Source organism: Podarcis pityusensis, assembly GCF_964106645.2.
Source record: "Podarcis pityusensis genome assembly, chromosome: 3".
NCBI lineage: Eukaryota > Metazoa > Chordata > Lepidosauria > Squamata > Lacertidae > Podarcis > Podarcis pityusensis.
The window spans coordinates 32,956,933-32,975,786 of NC_138026.1; the positions used below are offsets into that span (position 1 = coordinate 32,956,933).

Here is an 18,854-nt window from a genome sequence, read left to right on the forward strand (position 1 = left end):
CAAGAACCTGAAGAGAGGGTTCATCAGAGAGTCCAGGGCGGTGGGGGGCAGCCCAGTGTTTTTTGTGGATAAAAAAAACACGGACAAGCCGAGGCTGGTGTGTGACTTCAGGGCCTTGAACGCAGTGTCAGAACCAGTGGCCTTCCCTATGCCCAGGATTGACGACATTTTGACAAGGGTCAGGAAGGGAAAGATTTTTACTAAACTGGACCTAAGGGGGGCGTACAACCTGATACGAATAAGGAAGGGGGATGAATGGAAAACCACCATGTTCACCCCTTTGGGGGCATTTGAATATTTAGTTATGCCCTTCGGCCTAAAAGGAGGCTCCGCGTGCTTTCAATCGTTTATGAACCACGTCCTGGGGCCTTTGCTTTACAAGAATTGTGTGGCCTTCTTAGACGACGTGTTGGTGTATTCTGAGAATGAGGAGCAGCATGTGAGAGACGTCAGAGAAGTGTTGAGTAGGCTGCAAGCCAACCAGCTGTGGGTGAAACTGGAGAAGTGTCAGTTTCATACCAAGGAGGTGGAATTCCTGGGGTATCGCCTGTCAGACAAGGGATTGGCCATGGATCCCGGCAAGGTCCAGGCGGTGCTGGAATGGAAAACACCCAAAACAAGGAAGGATGTGCAGAGGTTCCTAGGATTTGGGAACTTCTATCGTAAGTTCATCCGAAACTTTGCCCACCTGACGGCGCCCATTACGGACTGTCTCAGCAGTAAGAAGAAGTTCGTTTGGACTGAGGAGGCGGAGCGAGCATTTGAGGAACTAAAATGGGCCTTCGCCTCGGAACAACAACTCCTGCATGTGGATTTACAAAAACCGATGAGAGTGGAAACTGACGCATCAGACAGAGCGATTGGGGCGGTGCTTCTGCAGCCAGGGAAGGAGGAGTCAGAGTGGAGACCGTGTGCCTTTTTTTCGCGAAAGCTGAACAAATCCGAGAGGAACTACACGGTGTATGACCGAGAACTACTAGCCATTCATGAGGCGTTCCGGAGATGGAGGCACCTGCTAATTGGCGCACAACATAAGGTGCAAGTGTGCACTGACCACAAGAACCTAGAGTATTGGAGGACGGCACGAGTGCTCAACCAACGGCAAGTGAGATGGGCCCAGGAGTTCTCCAAATTTAACTTTGAGATTTGTTACGTGCCAGGCCCAGAGAACATTAGGGCGGACGCTCTCTCACGCAAACCTGAATATTTGGAGGGGGAGGGAGCACCCGAAGAGAGACATGTCATTCCAGAGGACCGCTGGGTGTGTGGGGCGGCATTGGTGGGACAAAGAGAACTGGTAGAGGAAACAGAGAATGATGAATACGCCCAGAATAAGCTCAGAGGTCTTAGGGGTGAGGGAGAGGAACCAGGGGGTTTCGAGGAAAGAAATGGAGCTTTGTATTACAAAGCGGCACTGTATATCCCTGAAGGAGACTTAAGGGGGAGGGTACTCAAGCAGTTGCACGACAGCTCGACGGCGGGGCATTTTGGACAACACAAAACCATGTGGTTGGTCACCAGGGAATTTTGGTGGCCTAAGGTGAGGGAAGATGTACGGGAGTATGTAAGAGGGTGCGAGCAATGCCAGCGAGCCAAAGGGGAGAGGCGGGCGCCGGCGGGGCTATTAGAACCCTTACCAACCCCAGAACGACCTTGGGAGGCAGCGTCGATAGATTTTATGACTGATCTGCCGAAGTCCAAGGGGAAAACAGCCATCATGGTGGTGGTAGACCTACTAACAAAGATGTGCCACTTTGTAGCCTGCTCGCATGCAGTCACGGCGGAAGAGACAGCGAAGTTATTTGTAGAACACATTTTTAGGTTGCACGGGGTGCCATTGAGGGTGGTCTCAGACCGAGGAAAACAATTTACTTCTAGGTTCTGGAGGAAGCTCATGAGCTTACTGCAGGTGGAGGTCAACTTTTCGACTGCCCGGCACCCTGAAACCAACGGGCAGGCGGAAAGAGCAAACGGTGTCCTCCAGCAATACCTGAGGTGTTATGTCAATGACAGAGAGAATGACTGGGTAGAAAAGTTGGCGCTGGCGGAATTTGCCTACAACAATGCCGAGAATGTGTCCACAGGGATGAGCCCCTTCTTGGCTAATTATGGGTGTCATCCCAGGGCTTTCCCGGGGGAGAAGGGGAGAGATGGAGCGTCCCGGCAGCCGAGCATTTTGTAGAAGAAATGGAAGCAATCCATCGTCAGCTCCAACTCAACTTAGAAAGGGCGAAGGAAGAATACAAGAGGCAGGCAGACAAGAACCGAAGGGAAGGTGAAACCATAAGGGTGGGAGATAGGGTGTGGCTGTCAACCCAAGGGTTGCCGTTCAAAGGAGGTTGTAAGAAATTAAGACCCAGGAGATTGGGTCCCTTTGAGGTCATTCAACAGGTCAACCCAGTGGCTTTCAGGCTCCGGTTACCCAACCACATGAAACTGCACCCAGTATTTCACAGGTCGTTACTGTCACCGTATGAGGGGGGACGAGAAGGGATGGCCACTCGGGGACCGGTCATAGAAGAAAGAGAATGCAGCAGCCATGTGGCAGAAATCCTCGACGCCAGGTGGAAGGGGGATCAGGTGGAGTATTTGGTAGCGTGGGAAGGAGAACCGGAGTCAGAAAACACTTGGGTAATGGCAGAAGATATCAATGACGAGGTATTGATAGAAACGTTCCATCAAAGGTTCCCAAGGAAACCTCAGCCTGTGGAGAGGTTCCGGAGGGAATACTTTGGGACCACCGATGAGGAGGAGGAGTTGGAAGGATTCCCGGACTCGGAAGGGGAAGGGGAGATGGACTCTGAGGAGGAGGAGTACTTCGAGACCAGGAACCGCAACAGGTGGAGAGAAGTGTTCGAGACATCGGAAGATGAAGGAAGTTCATTCCGGGGTTTTGCCTCCTCACCGCCCGTAGAGGAGGGGGCGAGAGGGGGTGAAGGGGGCCCTGGAGGGGAGGTGGATGTCAGGGAACTGCCATCGGAAGGAAGGGAGGTGAAAGGGCTCACACAGGTTGGGAGAGACTCAGCAGCTGAAGAGGGAACCAGTAGGGGGAGAGGAGCTGAGCTGAGGGAAAGTGAGCTGGAGGGATGGCTCAGAGACACTTCCAGCGAAAACAGTGGGGAGGTTTCAGGACCTCCTGTAGGGACACCCACTCCTCGCCGGAAACTGTCACGCAGAGAGTCCAGAAGACGTGTTTCCGTTAAGGAGCTTTTATGTTGGAAGCGATTCCGAAAGCAACCACTGTCGGAATCTGCTAGTGACTAGAGGAGCCATGTCTGAGGGGCTCCGTCACAGACAGAGGTTTGTGGACTTGAACAAACTCTGAGGGGATACGATTTTACGCACAAGCAGCTCATCATCCCATCACAGAATCCAAACAACAGAAAGCAGCAGGACACATATTGTAAGAGATAGGGCCCTTAATACATACGGTCTTATTTTTTACTCAGGTTATTTCCATAAGCACTCTTTACAAAGTGTGTGCTTACCTGTATTTATGAATGATGGCATTAAATAATTTCCCATCTCGCCAGCAGGTAGTGAAATTTTCACAACGAATACCAGCATAACCCTCAGTTGTCTGCTGTGTCCACAGGAGCAATCTCTCTTTAGCAGACATGTCCTCTGACTCTCCAGTAACATGGATGTCAGAAATCTGTATCAAAATAAAATAAAAACAGCCAAATTAAAATAGATTAAGATCACTATTAAGAATGTCATCAAATATCAGTAGCGCCTCAAACCCTCCCCCACCCCATCTCATTATGGTCCATCATTATTATGGGGTGGGGTGGGGGGTAGGGAGCTTAATCACAGCCCTGGCTCTTTTGGGCAAAGTCCCAAAGTGGCACGGATAACTTGGCATGAATCCCAGCTCCACTAATTCAAGCATGTCCCTGGGTGGCCTTTCCCATCACGAGTGCACGGAACCGAGTCTGACGCCTCCACACAGGAAGTACAGGACATTACAGAGTGGTGGGGGGCACAATAAAATCCTTCTCCAAGGATCCTAAATTTAAAAGAGGGCAATGAAGAGAAACGAAACAGAGCATAATAGCAAACAATGGATGGCCAACTGAAGAAGATAACAAGGGACGCACTCAGCAAGGGATCCTGTATGAGGCAATGGGAGTAGAAATAGTGACAACTTCATCAATAAGGGAAAAGGAAATGGCTGATCAAGCTTAGGTAGCAATTTTCTTGAAGTCTTCTGTTTAAGAAACTAGAATCGGCCAGTGCCACCATCAAGGTTTTCACTGAACCTTCAGAGGGCAGCTGGAAAAATCCCATTAATTTCTAGATGGCTGGAACTCTGGAACCAGTGATACTCAGATGCACAGCTGAGTGCAAATAATGCACGTGGGGATTGCTTGTTTGAAAATGAAAGCACATCAAAGTATTTCAGTAAGTGGAAGGCCAACAGGTGGGGGGGTAGCATAAGCACCTTCTCTCTGATGCGTTGTCTTTACAAATGCATAGAAAATTTAAATTAGATGGCTGCTTGTTCATGAGAAATGCCTTCCCCCACTCCCTGCTTCCCCTCACAAATTGTATTTTGAAGTGCACAGTACACAGAAGAACTGTCAGGAACAGCACATTTGGACCTGGCTGTAGGTCTGGAAGCCAGTTTTTCACACTCCTAGCAAGGCCCCATTCAAAGGAAGACAGCTAAGCAGACTGCAAGGCCTATGCTGGTCTCATGCCTAGCCCTGTCAGCCACGTGAACCACTGGAAACTGAAACATCAATCCCAACTCTCCAAATTAGAGGCGTGTCGACATGATCTCTCTCCCTTAAAAAGCTACTTTGTTCTGGTACATTTAAGGGCAATTATGCCAAGTATCTTTCCTAGTCGTCTCAGTTTCTATGCATGACAAAATATCCAGACCCATCATACACAGCAAATAAAACATGTGCCATGTTATTTGGGAGAGTTTATTAAAATGCTGGTGTCAAGCAGAAGGGCCAGGTGTGCATTTTGGTGGGGAGGAGAATCACCCTAAATTTTCTTCTGTTAATTTTTCTTTATTTTCTTTAAATTATGCTTCCCTCCCCTGCACCCCACTTAAAATGTTATGGACTATTTCAAGCATGGAAGGAAGTGCAGAGTAATTTTTACAGCACAGGAGATTCCAAGTGGACTCTAGACCTTTAGCCCACAGTTTCAACAACTGTGTATATCGGAAACAGCACTTCAGATTCCATTTCCCATAAGTGACTATTTGCAGGCAGCAGAACAATCTCCAAGTGTCAGTTATATCCATGATGACTCATGCAAATGGCATGTACCAGCTAGGATACAAAACCAAGAACAAAGTCCTATTTTAAACTGCAGTTGCTAAACGCTCTTGTTTTCAGCTCAGCTGAAGATCTGAAATGAGTATGTGAGTTACAATTGTTCTCACTTATATACCTACATATCGCAAAACACCATTTGCAGAAGTATTGATATGGTCAAGAAAATGACTTAAAAATAAAATAAAATCCTGGTTTAAGGAAAAAACTAAGGGGCATTTTTTTTTTATCTGACAACTCTAGAGCCCCAACCTTCCTTCAGCTCCTATCTCCACAGTTTTAGCAACATATTTAGAAGAAAATCGGATAAATGTAAATGGCCCACCAGAAATTCTGTGTGGTGTTGGGGTCTCAGACTGGGCGACAATGAAGGCAGGCTCAGAAATTTTATTCACTAACACCATCAAGGCATTTTGCAGGCAGAGGAAAACTGCCAGCCTAATCTCTGCTTCCCTAAAGTGCCACCTCTGCAGATGGCGAGCAGGATCAGATGACATAAGGCATCGATAAGCTCCCACCTGGCCTCAAATTATAGCTGTTGTCTCTAGCCTGGCTCCTCAGCAATTTGTCTGAACAACTTATCACTCAGTGCAGCTTGAGATGCTACAGAGGGCCTAGGAGCATTGCCTGAGTCTGTCTGTCTGACAACCTTACAATGCAGCTCAAATGAAAGTGGAAGACAGGGAGTGGTGTGAATAATGAAATATTATGAATTGGAAATGCTGTGTTAGAAACTTTCAGGATCAGAAAACCAAAATTCAAAGAATTACTTGTTTATATTAATGGGCACATTTAAGATAAAAATGATAATTTCAAAAGCTAGATGCAAGTCACTACATTTAGAAAAATAAAATAACTACAGTGGTGCCTCGCAAGACGAAATTAATTCGTTCCGCGAGTTTTTTCGTCTTGCGGTTTTTTTTGTCTTGCGAAGCACGGTGTCTGAAAAGTTTTGGAAAAGCTTCAAAAATCACCAAAGTCTTCAAAAACCTCAAAAAAGGCTACCACACCGCGTGCTATGAGTTGCTCCTCGAAGTCAAGTCGCAACTACATTAACGGTTTTAAGAAAAAGGAAACAAACTTGCAAGACGTTTCCGTCTTGCGAAGCAAGCCCATAGGGAAAATCGTCTTGCGAAGCAACTCAAAAAACCAAAACCCCTTTCGTTTTGCGAGTTTTCCGTCTTGCGAGGCATTCGTCTTGCGGGGCACCATTGTATTGTTAACTCATTAAAACCAATAATTGCTATTCATAGCTTTAAAGCAGGTAATCCCTTGCAACTCACTAATAAGTAATTATCACATAGAGATTCAGTAATCAGCATAAGTTCATTCTCTTTATATAGAATTGAAGTGAGAAGATTACTGAAAAGAACCAAAAAGTATACAGCAAAATCATATTTCTCAAACTTTAGGGCTGCAATCCTATATACACTGATCCAGGAGCCATCCCTATTGAACACGGAGGAATTTAACCTCTGAGTAAATAAATATGCATAGGATCGTGCTGCAGGATCAGGAGCTCTTCAATGAACATGTTATTTCCCTTGAAACCAAAAGTGAAACATTTTACTACCTGTGTGGCTACAGATTTATTAATGGGCCCTTAGCCTGCAAAAGTGGACACGGATTTGCATATGACACAAAGCACACGGACATGTTATGCAAATCCGTGTCCACTTTTGAGAGTTGGCAGGAGGGCCCAATCCTCAGACAGTGAAGTGAGCCCTAAAAATCCTGAGGAAACCTGCTTCTGGGTTGCACACACACACACACACACACACACACACACACTTTTCTACACATAGACCTCCGGGGAAACATTTCTACCCCAGTCTTCTTCCTGACACCTGAGAATTTCTTTTCTCTTCTTGTTGGACAAAGAAACATGTAACCCTGTGAAGCCCAAACAGACAGACACAGGTTTTCTACCTCAGCGAGGCAACAGAGCAGATGCAAAATGGGGGAAGACCCACACTACACCAGGTTGAGGGAAGCCATGACCCTTTCCCTCTTCCATCTTATTTCTTTGCTCTAGTCCTGCAGCTCCAGGCCAAGCTTGGAGGTATGTGGAGAAGAGAAAAATTGGGCATGTATTTTTTCATTCCTTTCTGATCCCTGACACCAGAAGAAAATTCACAGTGGAAGGGAAAAGAGGGAAGCAAATCTGTTCACCAAGTATTTAACAGACATTGGTTAGTCATAATATAACCTTTTTTTAAAAAAAACAAAGTCCCTACTTTTGGTCTGATGAATAGTACTGCCTGAGCTAAATCCCTCCCCTCTCCAACGCCTTAAATTCAAAAGTAAATTAATTCTGCTGTTGGTGTGATCCTTTTTTCTTTCTTTTTTTGCCTCATTCTTTATTCATTCAGATAACCAGAGGCCTAACGTACTCAGCAGCTTGGCCTGATAGCAAATTGAAAAGGAAACCAGCTTGTCTGTAATAGTATAAAGCCTTATAAGCTACTTCAAGTAATCAGACTTTTCACATGGAAATCTAGAGTGCATGTGACTATATTTGTGATCATGAGGCTAGCGCATACAACCCAAAGGTCTGCGTGAAGGACTCTCTTCAGAAGCGCCACATCTTACACCTTATATCAATAGCAATAATCAGCCAATTTTATACTCTGCCCTGGATTATGTATTCTGAGGCAGAAGGGCAAACAGAGACACCCTTTCCTCATTTGCAATAAAGTGCTGTGTTTGCTGATAACAGAAGCTGACGTGATTGTACAATCACTCAGAGATAGTCTGAATATAGGTTAAGCCGGGCAATAAATGTACGAGAGCCAACCTGAATGTTATAAAAGAGGCACAGGTTGCTACTGCAAACCTTAGCTAGAATTTGAGCCAGGGTTCAGCTCCAACTGATAGTGCTAATGGTTCATGCCTGGTGAAGCTCTGCATGCTTCTGATCAATGTACAGTGGTACCTCAAGTTACAAACGCCTCAGGTTACAAACGCTTCAGGTTACAAACTCCGCTAACCTGGAAGAGTTACCTTGAGTTGAGAACTTTGCCTCAGGATAAGAACGGAAATCGTGTGCCGGCGGCGCAGCGGCAGCAAGAGGCACCATTAGCAAAAGCACGCCTCTAGTTAAGAACAGTTTCGGGTTAAAAACGGACCTCCGTACACAATGTACACAATGCATTCCCCTTGCCACTTCACACACAATACTAAGCCATGGCTAACTAAACTATAGCTTATTAAGCCATGGCTTAGTGTTATGTATAAACTTTTCCCACTGGCTTAACTATGGCTTGTTTACTGCCAACAAACCATGATTTGAAGCCATGGTTTGTTGCTGGCTTATTATCCTTGGGTTGTTTTAACTATGGCTTGGTGTTACATGCAAACCCAGCACCCTTTCTTCACTATGGTACCGAACACTCAGCAAACTACAAAGGCATGAGACAAAAGGAGCTGGGGAACTAAACAAACTTCAGAGAAACAAGCCATGGTTTGTGTAATCATCTGTGGGACTACTTGGAATAATTTAAGATTTGCTAAACAAATCACAGCTTATGTGTGAACCAGACCACTGAATTACGGTATTATGGCCCAGTCACAAATGCCTGGGACTAAGAGGTAGAGTTTTCTATATCAGAGGACTCGGGACAGCTGCAAATTGAGACGTTCTTCTATTTAATAAATAAATAAAGCAAGATCATGTTTGCTAAGATCAGCTCTCCTACAAAAATAATAAGACAAAAGCCTTTTCAAAGAGTGGGAACACCCAGCAAGAGCTTTCATGAGCTTTCAGCAAAGAAAGAATCAGAGCTTCAGAAAGCTGAATGGGAGCAAACAGTGGAACTGAGTCAGGAGGCCCAAAAGCCATGAGCTCCACCAGTGTGTCCACACATTCCCAAACTCACTGCCATCTTGTCGTCCCCCCCACCCAGTATGTGGCAGCAACACCACATTCAGGAGGCTATTGCTCTGGTTCCGCCCCACCGTGTGAGTGGCTCTTGCCAAGGGCAAGGTGGATTCAAAAAAGAGGACAGCACCAGCAGTGGGCTAAGGTGCCAGGATCTAAGGATGAAGGTGTAAGAGAAATGAAGGAACCAGAGTTAGGGAAGGAGGAGAAAAGGAGCTGAAAATGAAAAGTGTCAAGGGGGAAAGGGGGGCAAGCTGGGGGATGGGGAGAGATCCATGATCTTGGTAAAGGAAAAGTTATACAGTATGAGCAAGGGATAAATTGATATCCAAGTGAAATTTGGAGGAGTGGGGAATGGATCATGGATCAAAAATCCAAGACAACATGGAAGCCAAAGAGTAATATAGGTGTAGGTAGAGGATTTCACAAACCAAACTAAATGAACCAGACACCTTATGTGGCTAAACATCTCTCATTTTAAATTAACAAAATTTATGCCTTTATGAATACATAGGTCCTAGTGATTTTGAAAAACGAAACAGAAAATAATAATGGGTTTAGGTAGACTGTAGCTTACAAAAAAAATATGTATACATCAGTGTGTACATTAATCAGCAATAGAGACAGCTTGTTTCTCAGTTCAAGAACAGGTGGCATTTCACTCATTCAAATCATATACAATTGAATGGTTGCATGTTGTATGCTTAACACAGCATTCCATGAGGAAGCAAGAAGCACAGTAATGTAGAAAGTGGCAAGTTCCCACCTTAGATATCTGAGCCATGCATTGAATGTACCTCTTAGATCCCACCTACTTATGATAGCAAGCCCTGCCCATTATCACTATTGCTAGGGCTAGCTTTATGGAAATGATGACAGAAACATAGTCTGTGGATACACACTAGAGAATGGCCATATGTTGCAACTTATTTGGCCTTACTCAAAATGTTATATCCAGTAGACAAACTGGATGGCAAAAATTAACTGAAACACATGCTAGGTACAACGGGTACAAACATTTTAAAATTAACTCTTCTGAAAAATCATTCATTTGGGGGGGTCTGTGTTTTTTATTTTATTTTTAAAGTTATTTTTCAATGCAAGAGCAGCTAACCTCAAAACCAGCAGGAGTTCAGCAACAGTTATTGAAGTAGTTATGAAATACTCAGCATGCAAAAATCAAATATTGCTCAAGGATTTTAATTTTTTTTTTCTTGGAAAACTGTATACTATTCTAGCACTACGTTATATTTACCTTGCTCCTGTTCGGTAAAATGCTATGAGCTTCATTTTCCTGGGAAAGAGGCAGAGACACGGATTTCGGAAATCCTTGCTGCAGGTGGGTTTGATTTTGAAGTTTAGCCGGATGCCGGTTATAACCGTTTTCCCATTTGGGGGAATCATCAGCGAGTCCAGAAAGAGCCTTGGATAGTGCATTTTCTTCACACTGCTTGTTTAGCACACAATTTGAGCCAGATTCCTTTTCAAAATTTACTCCCCTGTTTTTCTGGAATGTGAATTCTCCTTGGATCCCGTTGTGAGAAGATTTCTTGTCCTGTGTGCTGCAACTGGGCTTGCGTTTTTTGGGACACTTTTCCAGATCTTCAGTTAACAGTCTCTCTTTTTCTTCAGACTTACTAGCTCTTCTGCCTTTAGCACAAGCACCATTCCCACTGCTTGAATCACAGCTTGCCCCACTCACCAGTTTTGCTTTAACAAGATCAGTGTTAATATCGGTACTCACAGTCAGATCAGTTCTGTCCAGCAGAGCCTTCTGTATAACGGACTCATGAATTGCCAGCTCCCTGGGATGAGTTGCTGTTGCTGTCTCTTTAGAACGATTTGCTTTGAATTGAATTTTCCCCTCACTTTCCTTAATCTTCTCTGGCTCTCTCTCATCTTCAGCTTGTTTCCTTCTTGATTTCCTCCTGAAGTATTTTCTTCCAGGGGAATGTTTTGCAGGACTTAAGGGAGCTCTGGCTGGATCCAAACACGGTTCGTCTTTGTCAGCCCTCACACATCCACAGACATTCCCCATCTGGCTCAGAGTGTATCAAAGCCACACAGACTCTGTAATTTTACTAAGTTTACATGAGCAGAAATCATTTTCAGATTGAGCTAAAACCTCCAGCTTATATCCCCAATATCTTTCAGGCTGAACTCCCGGTCCTCAGGACGTGGCCATTTTGCTTATGAGAAATGCATACGCAATAAATGTTGTGGCATTGTGCCCAGGCCGGGCCTGTGTCTGATTAGACACTGAGGCTTATTTCTGGACACCAATCCTCTTAAGCAAACATCACTGCCTCAGCATTAAACTGTAATGCCGATGGCCTTTTTGCACCGATGACATAGCATCTATCAGAAACAGAAAAGCCTCATGCAGATGTGACTTTATATGCCTGACAACTGAAAGAGAAAGTAATACAATAAAACAAAGCCCTAAACCAGCACTACAGATACAGAGCCAACACCAACAAGGCAATAAATATGTTCCTTTTGAAGTCAGTTTTTTAAAAATCTGGTTACGAATAATACACAGCAAAATATAAGATTACTCTTTCCAGGTCAATGCTCCAGACTAACTACTAAGAAAATACCAGAAATTAATAGACTTAAACATTTGACCATGGTCCAAGCACCTGCAAGTGAGAGCAACATGTCCCATAAATTGATATTTAGCTCGAGATCTTTGAATAGCAGGAAGAGCAAAGAAAACGAAAACACAGTGGGTGAATTTATGTAGAAAGCTATGAATAAAATTCTTGCAAACTGGGGATTACTTGGTACTAGGGTATAATCTTATAAGCTTCTTTGGTTTCAGCAGGAAAGTTTTTGTTTTCTCTCCTCCAATGAGTCGATATATTTGTATTTTTTTTTACAATTCTACCTAGAATTACAAAGCAACCCTTACCATGCCTACTCAGAAGTAAGACCTACTGAATTCATTGGGGCTTTCTTTAAGATAAGTGGGGTCAGAACCGCAGCCTTAATTATCGGCAGCAGGAATTAAGCAAACAAGTCCCTATATGGAATCCCATGTGAATCCTGAGTGGCAATTGCTAGTCAGCTGATTTGGGGCTTACATCATAAAGTCCTCCTCTTTGGAGTGAACAGTGGTGTTCCAAACCACAAGCCGTGCTTGCTGTGGATTTTTTGGTCAAGTTAATTTGCCACAGATACAGGCAGGAAAAGCTAGAGGTAGCAATGTGGCATTGCCACAGTACCTTTAGGTCAGGTCTGAGGTACCTTTAGTCCTCCAGATGTTGCTGAACTAAAACTCCCACCATCTCTGGCCACTGGTCATCTTGCCAAAGCTGATAGCACTTATAGGCTCAGTAACTTCTGCAGAGTCAAAGGTTTCCACAGCCCCTTAGGGCAAACAAACATGGTACCCCAGGTGCTACTTAAAATTTGCTGCATGACTGCTTCCTTCCTGTGGTGAGCCAATCATGGCCAGGCACTCACTGCCAGGTTTAACTCTCACTTGCCCCATGTCTTGCCTTATAACTTAAGTGTCCTCTCTGAGCAAGTCTCTCTCCATGCTACCAGTATTTTGTACCGTGAAATGCGATTTCCCACTATCGTGTAAGGAAGAAGGCTTCCAAGTTTCACCATCACCTAGCCTGTGTCATTTTAATCAGTCCACCTCAGGGGAAAAGTGAAGGCCCAGAACAAAAGCTGGCTTGAGGCCTTCCTGGGCACGTCTGCTATTCCATCTAAAATCATTAATGCAAGGTGACATCATGATGCGGTGAAGGCAAGTCTGCCAGAAACACTCAGTTATCTCCTACGGTGTGCCATTACATCATTTTGCAATTATTCCACAAGGGAAGCGGAAAAGATTTAATACTATGGCAGGCCCCACACATTATGCACTTTCTTAAGCAGGTAAGCAGAAGAGCTTATTTTTTGCATTTATATCCCATCCTTTTCTCCAAGGAGTACGTGGTTCACCCTTCCCCTCCTTAGTTAATCCCTACAATAACCTTGATAGGTTAAGAGGATGTGACTGGCCCAAGGTCACCCAGTGAGCTTCATGACTGAGTGGGGATTTTAACCCTGATCTCCCAGGTCCTGGTCTGACAATACACCACACTGGCTTCCTAGAACATTTGGCTCACACAGGAATTTGCTATAGTCGTTTTTTATCACAAGCTCCTGAGTGTGCTGCAGCAGCTGAAGTACTGACAGGATAGAGCTGCTTGCCAGGTATGTACTTTCATTAACTGCTCCACACGCAGTTAACCCAATCTTAACCTGGCTGTGAAATTCAGCTGAAAAGACCAAGTCTGAACATTTTATCTACAATGAGAGGGCATATCAGACAAAGTAACCAAAATTTATTTTTTAAAAAATTTGGATATATATATATAAAAGAGAACCTGGCCTTTAAAAGCTGTCTTATTACAAATGACAGTCCATGATATATCTAATAGGAACCACAAAGAAAATGTAACTGTTCACCTCCTATAGCTACGGATTAAATTGCAGACATTAAATAACTCCGTCTTTGGATCTCCGAGAGGATCAGTCATTGACCTCTTGCCTGCCGGTTTTAAATCATGAGCAGATTAAAGTGAATCCCTGGAGAAAGGTTTCAATGTCTGGAGACAGTCCAGAGGTATGCTTCAGAGGAAGATGTTTCTGCCCAACCACATGCTGCTACACAGCCAGTAGCATGCTCTAACAAGAGAATAAGCTTTTAAGAGCCCTGCTGCACTAATGGTGTGGTACCCCTTTCCCAGTCTCAACATCTTTTGTATTCCCAAGATAAAACAACTCACTTAATGTGCAGAAAGGCCAGCCGGTTCTGCTTTAAGGGATTAATTCCTGCAGCATCAAGCATTTACAGGTGAAGCAGTGGTGAAAAATGTCTCTCTCCACTGCAGGGGGGCTCCAAGAACATTTTACTGAAATGAAATATTTACATCTCGAGCATGTGGTAGCTTGTACACATGCTCTCTTGGGGAAATAAACAGAAGGCTACCCTTGAAAAGACACATTGCTTCTCAGAAGCAACTAAATGAAATTTGTAGTGGACTTTGCACTCAAAAGAAGGTTTGAGTACCCCACATTACAGCATGAACTTAGTTTTGTGGTGTTAGTGGTTGTGTGGACAAAGCTACACCTTAACTGTTGTAATGTGGGCCTGGTTCAAAAAACAAAAACCCTCAATATTTTGTTAGTGACTTCTGCAATAAATAAATAACTGCATAAGTATATTATGGTGATTTGGAAAGGAGGGGGGAAAACAGGGTTATGTTTCACCACATACAACATGAGTAGATAATGGATCAAAATAATGTTTATCCTAATTCACTGTGCTGTTATTATTATGATTAATTGCTCTGCAGATGTAGCTTCTTCAGCTTAGGACAAATACCTACATACATTTTAAAAAAAACCCAGTTTTAACACCATTTTGGTTCATAACAAAATAAGTAAATAAAATAAAAAATAAAATAAAATGAACATGACAGCCTAAAAAAACAAACAAAACTAATTCCAGTTTACATAAAGCCAAAAGCTTTTGTTATGTTTAGTTATGTTTGTTGGATTGTTTGTTGGGTTGTTTGTTATGTTTTTGTCACCTCACAGGTTTTTGCCACAAAAACTGAGGGAACCAAATGGGCCTCGCCTCCCTTCAGAAGACATCCTATAGATTAGGACAGCTTTCTCCAGTCTGATGTCCTGTAGATGCTTTGAACTAAAACTCCCATCAGCCCCAGCCTGCATGGCCACATGGTCAAGGATTGTGGGAGTTGTAGTTCAAGCATGTGGAGGACATCAGGTTGGGGAATGCTGAATTTGGATTTAAAACATCAATAATACAAGAGAAGGTTCTAAAACTGCAGGGAAAGCAGAAGTGCAATTCAATCTGTTGTAATTAAATGAGGCTTTCAGATTCCAAAGGTCATTTAGGGTGTGTGACATCCAAAAGTCCATATATACATTATCAGAGAAGCATCATTGAAAGCAAAAGTACTACTTACTCTCATGCAATATTTGAATGACCTCATGCATAGCAACACTGTTTTTCAATCATAAGCAACTGTAGCTAGAAGGAGGTACCTTAGTGGCTTTGCTAGCATGCTGAAAACACACACAAGTTGGCTTACTGATAGTAAAAGAATTCATAACCTGCTCATGAGTGAGTGGAATCCAGGTGGGAATTAGAATCATCAATTAAAATCCAAATGGTCCCCGAAAGCAGCAATGATATAGGAAGAATTGCTCAGGATAAATTCATGCGCTTCATACCGATTTCTGTTCCATAAAGCTTTCACTATTTGCACATCTAACTATTCCTGCTTAGATTTTGTAATCAGGAATATATGTAAGTTATCCAAGTAGGTGCTGCTTTTGAAATTTCTAAATCGAAGTACAAATAAATGCGAACAGCATAGCTTTAAATGCTCTGCCTATTCTTAAATGGCAGATAACATTTAAAATTCTGCACCACAGTTCCTAACGACACGGTATTTATGGTAAATGGTGATTAAGAATCACATGGGCCACAGAATTTACAAACAAAATGCAACTCTCAGGCACTGAAGTCGAGAAGCAACAATACCAGTGTTGCATATCGTAAGAACCAGAAGGATACATTACAGAAATTCTTTAAGTACAGTCAGTGCCATAATTCTAGTGCCATCTAGCGTGATCAACCATAACCAACACACTCAACATTTACAACAAGAAATAACAGCTCTTTTATAAACAACAACAACTGCTGAGCACACTTGTAATATGCTGTAGAACGTATTAAAAGTTTAAATAAAGACAGAATAACTAGACAGAATACAAACTGCTTAAAATAAACTGTATGAAATAAAGCTGGACAGGACTTTATTGGCTTAAGTACAAGAGCTCTAGCTGAAATGGCTTCAGGGTTTTCAAAGAAACACTTCACAGCCATTCAGAAAAATCTTATTTCCCCTCCTTGAGGGATATGAGTTGCCAAATTAAACAAACTTTGTAATCAACAGAGTTCAACTTGATAAATACCCAATATTCCAGCACATTCTATTCTCTTTTTTAAAAAGCTTATTTTTATTATTGATTTTTATTTTTAAAAAATATTGTTTGACAAAAAAGCACTTATAGCGCCTCCACTTTCAATTCATAGTGTTCTTCATAGACATTATGCGGCTGGAGGGAAAGGGAGGAGAGGGGGGGGAGAGAGGGTAACGGTCTCTCATTCTATTGCATAGTATTTGTGGAGGGTTCTATGTTTTGACAACACAAATAATTTACTGTGGTGAGTATATCCTTTCAATGACCACAAGAAGCAGGTACAGGAGAGGGACTTTCGGTGGGGTGTTTCTAGGACGAAGGTGAAACTGTAAAGCTCCCTTGTTATTTTTGTTATTGTTATGTTGTTATATTATATTGTTATTTGTTATATTTATAGTTCTGAAATGTTGCTTTTTTATGTGTTGTTATAGTTGCTACTGTGTAGTTTTGCTATGTTCTTAGGAAATTCTTTTTGCACTGTTTGATTTTGAAATACCGTATTTTTCCATGTGTAAGACTATTTTTTCCTAAATTTTTGAAGTTTAAAATAAGGGGTCGTCTTATACACAGATAGTGCATAGTGTATTTTCTTGATTTTGAGTCCCAAAAAATAGGGGGCGTCTTATACACGGGGGCGTCTTATACACGGAAAAATACGGTATATTGCTTCCTTTGTCACAAGCTGCTTTAAACATGATTTGTATGGGAAAGCGGCATACAAATAAAATGAATGGCCTATGATAGCAATGTCTTACAGCAAATGCAACTGACCTGTAGAAAGGACACTGTGAACTGAAAACAGAGACATTAAATTTTCAAATGCATGATGGAAATGACATCCACAGTGTCAATTTCTCATGAGGGGTTCTAAGACCATTAAGTCACACTCCATCCCCAATAGGGAAGGGTGCTCCAGAAGGGTCTATGGCAGGCATAGGCAAACTTGGCCCTCCAGATTTTTTGGGGGACTACAATTCCCATCATTCCTGACCACTGGTCCTGTTAGCTAGGGATCATGGGAGTTGTAGTCCCAAAACACCTCGAGGGCCAAGTTTGCCTATGCCTGGTCTAGCGCAGAGCTTTCCAAACTTTTCATGTTGGTGACACACTTTTTAGACATGCATCATATCATGACACAGTAATTTGGTTACTAACAAACAGGGGGTTAAATTTACTAACCCCTTTTCAGCCCTGGGAGTAGTGTGGGGGCATTCGTGCGACACACCTGCACACTGCAACCGACACACTAACATGTCGCGACACAGAGTTTGGAAAGCTCTGGTCTACTAGGGAATAGACCCCACTACTTCCTGTTTCCTCCTGGGGCTTCAAGGTAAGTTACCGAAGGAGGAAACAGTAGTAGCACCCGCAGAACTGCATCCATTTAAATGCTGCCAGCACCCCTATCCAATCACATCTGACAAGGGCCGGCAGGGGAGGAGTTTCAAATTGGAAGTGCACTGAAACGGACAATGTCATCTTACCTGAAAGTGCAAAATTATGGTCCATATCAATCCCAAAGTCAATTTGGGATTCCCGTCCGTAATGTCATCGTTCCTAATGTTCACCAGTTTCACCTGTCGAGAGGAGGAAAAGAACTATAAGAACATAGGATGAGCCTGCTGGATCAGATCTAGGGCCCATCTAGTCCCACATTCTGTTTTCACAGGAGCCAACCAGATGCTCGTGGAAAACAGGTAAGTTGGACATGAGCGCTAGAGCACACTTACTCCAGAAACCAGTAACATAGTTGTTACTGCTAGTAGATAGTCAAACAACTGGAGATGAAAACACTCCTTCTGACTCTTCTGCGTGATCGCAATAAAGAATACTTGAATTCTCAATAACTTTAATAATAAACATAGTGGGCTGCATTTCCAATTTTGGTTTCTCCTCTTGATGCTTTTCAGGCAAAGCAAAAGATTGCCTCTCTGTGGCTGAGTACAGGAGGAAACACTCTTCTGCCAATTTCTGTTCAAGCTTAGATGGCTAAGAAGGAATGGACAGTCTTCCTAACACAAAAGCATGGAGAAATAGCAAAGAGAAAACATGGAGGATCTTGGATTCTGTCCAGGATCACATCACATTAGGCTTTCCTGGGCTACAGCTACTTCCCCTACTCTATACTGAGAAGAGTTTAGCTGCATAAAAAAGCCTGTAAGGGAGAGCCTGGCCAATTAAAACAAAAGAAAGCAAATTGCATTAATATTTACATTAGTAGCACCAGCACCAGCAGTAATATTTTTATTATCCTAACAGCTCTTCAACTATTCAAAAAACAGCACACACACTGACTATTTAACAATATTATAGTCCTGCAGTTTTGGAATAAACTTCAGTTGTATTTGCGACTTCTATATCTCCTAATTTATGCAATACTTTCGATGTATTTTGGAAGCCCTATTATAATGCTGCTGTCACACAATTATTTGCTTATTAAGTTGGAATAAGAATACTCTGATTAAAGAGAGGTATGTGGTGCTTATCCTGATAAAAACGTATTTGGGGATATTGTTTAGCAGCCAATTAAACTTAAGCATCCTGTTGTTTTCCGACCTGTTAAAACTACATTTCACAAGAAATATACTCTACACTTAAAGCAATTAAGAAAGATGGAAAGCCTAATTATAACTCTCCAAGATGTAAAAGAAGTTGTTCTT

General features: G+C 42.9%; 1 protein-coding gene across 30 annotated transcripts in view; it reads right to left on the bottom strand.

Annotated features, from left to right (window-relative positions):
- The window catches only part of LOC308472756 (dystonin-like), a 306,554-nt gene that overhangs the window by 192,490 nt on the left and 95,210 nt on the right, over positions 1-18,854 (bottom strand). For 29 of the 30 annotated variants that reach the window (XM_080997848.1, XM_080997841.1, XM_080997871.1 and 26 more), the window contains 2 exons: positions 17,679-17,771; positions 3,489-3,655 (listed from right to left, as the gene is read on the bottom strand). In XM_080997848.1, coding sequence (XP_080853974.1) covers positions 3,489-3,655; positions 17,679-17,771 — 260 coding nt within the window. Of the gene's footprint in view, positions 1-3,488; positions 3,656-10,429; positions 11,350-17,678; positions 17,772-18,854 lie in introns of those variants that run through there. The other variant, XM_080997845.1, reaches the window with a different exon arrangement.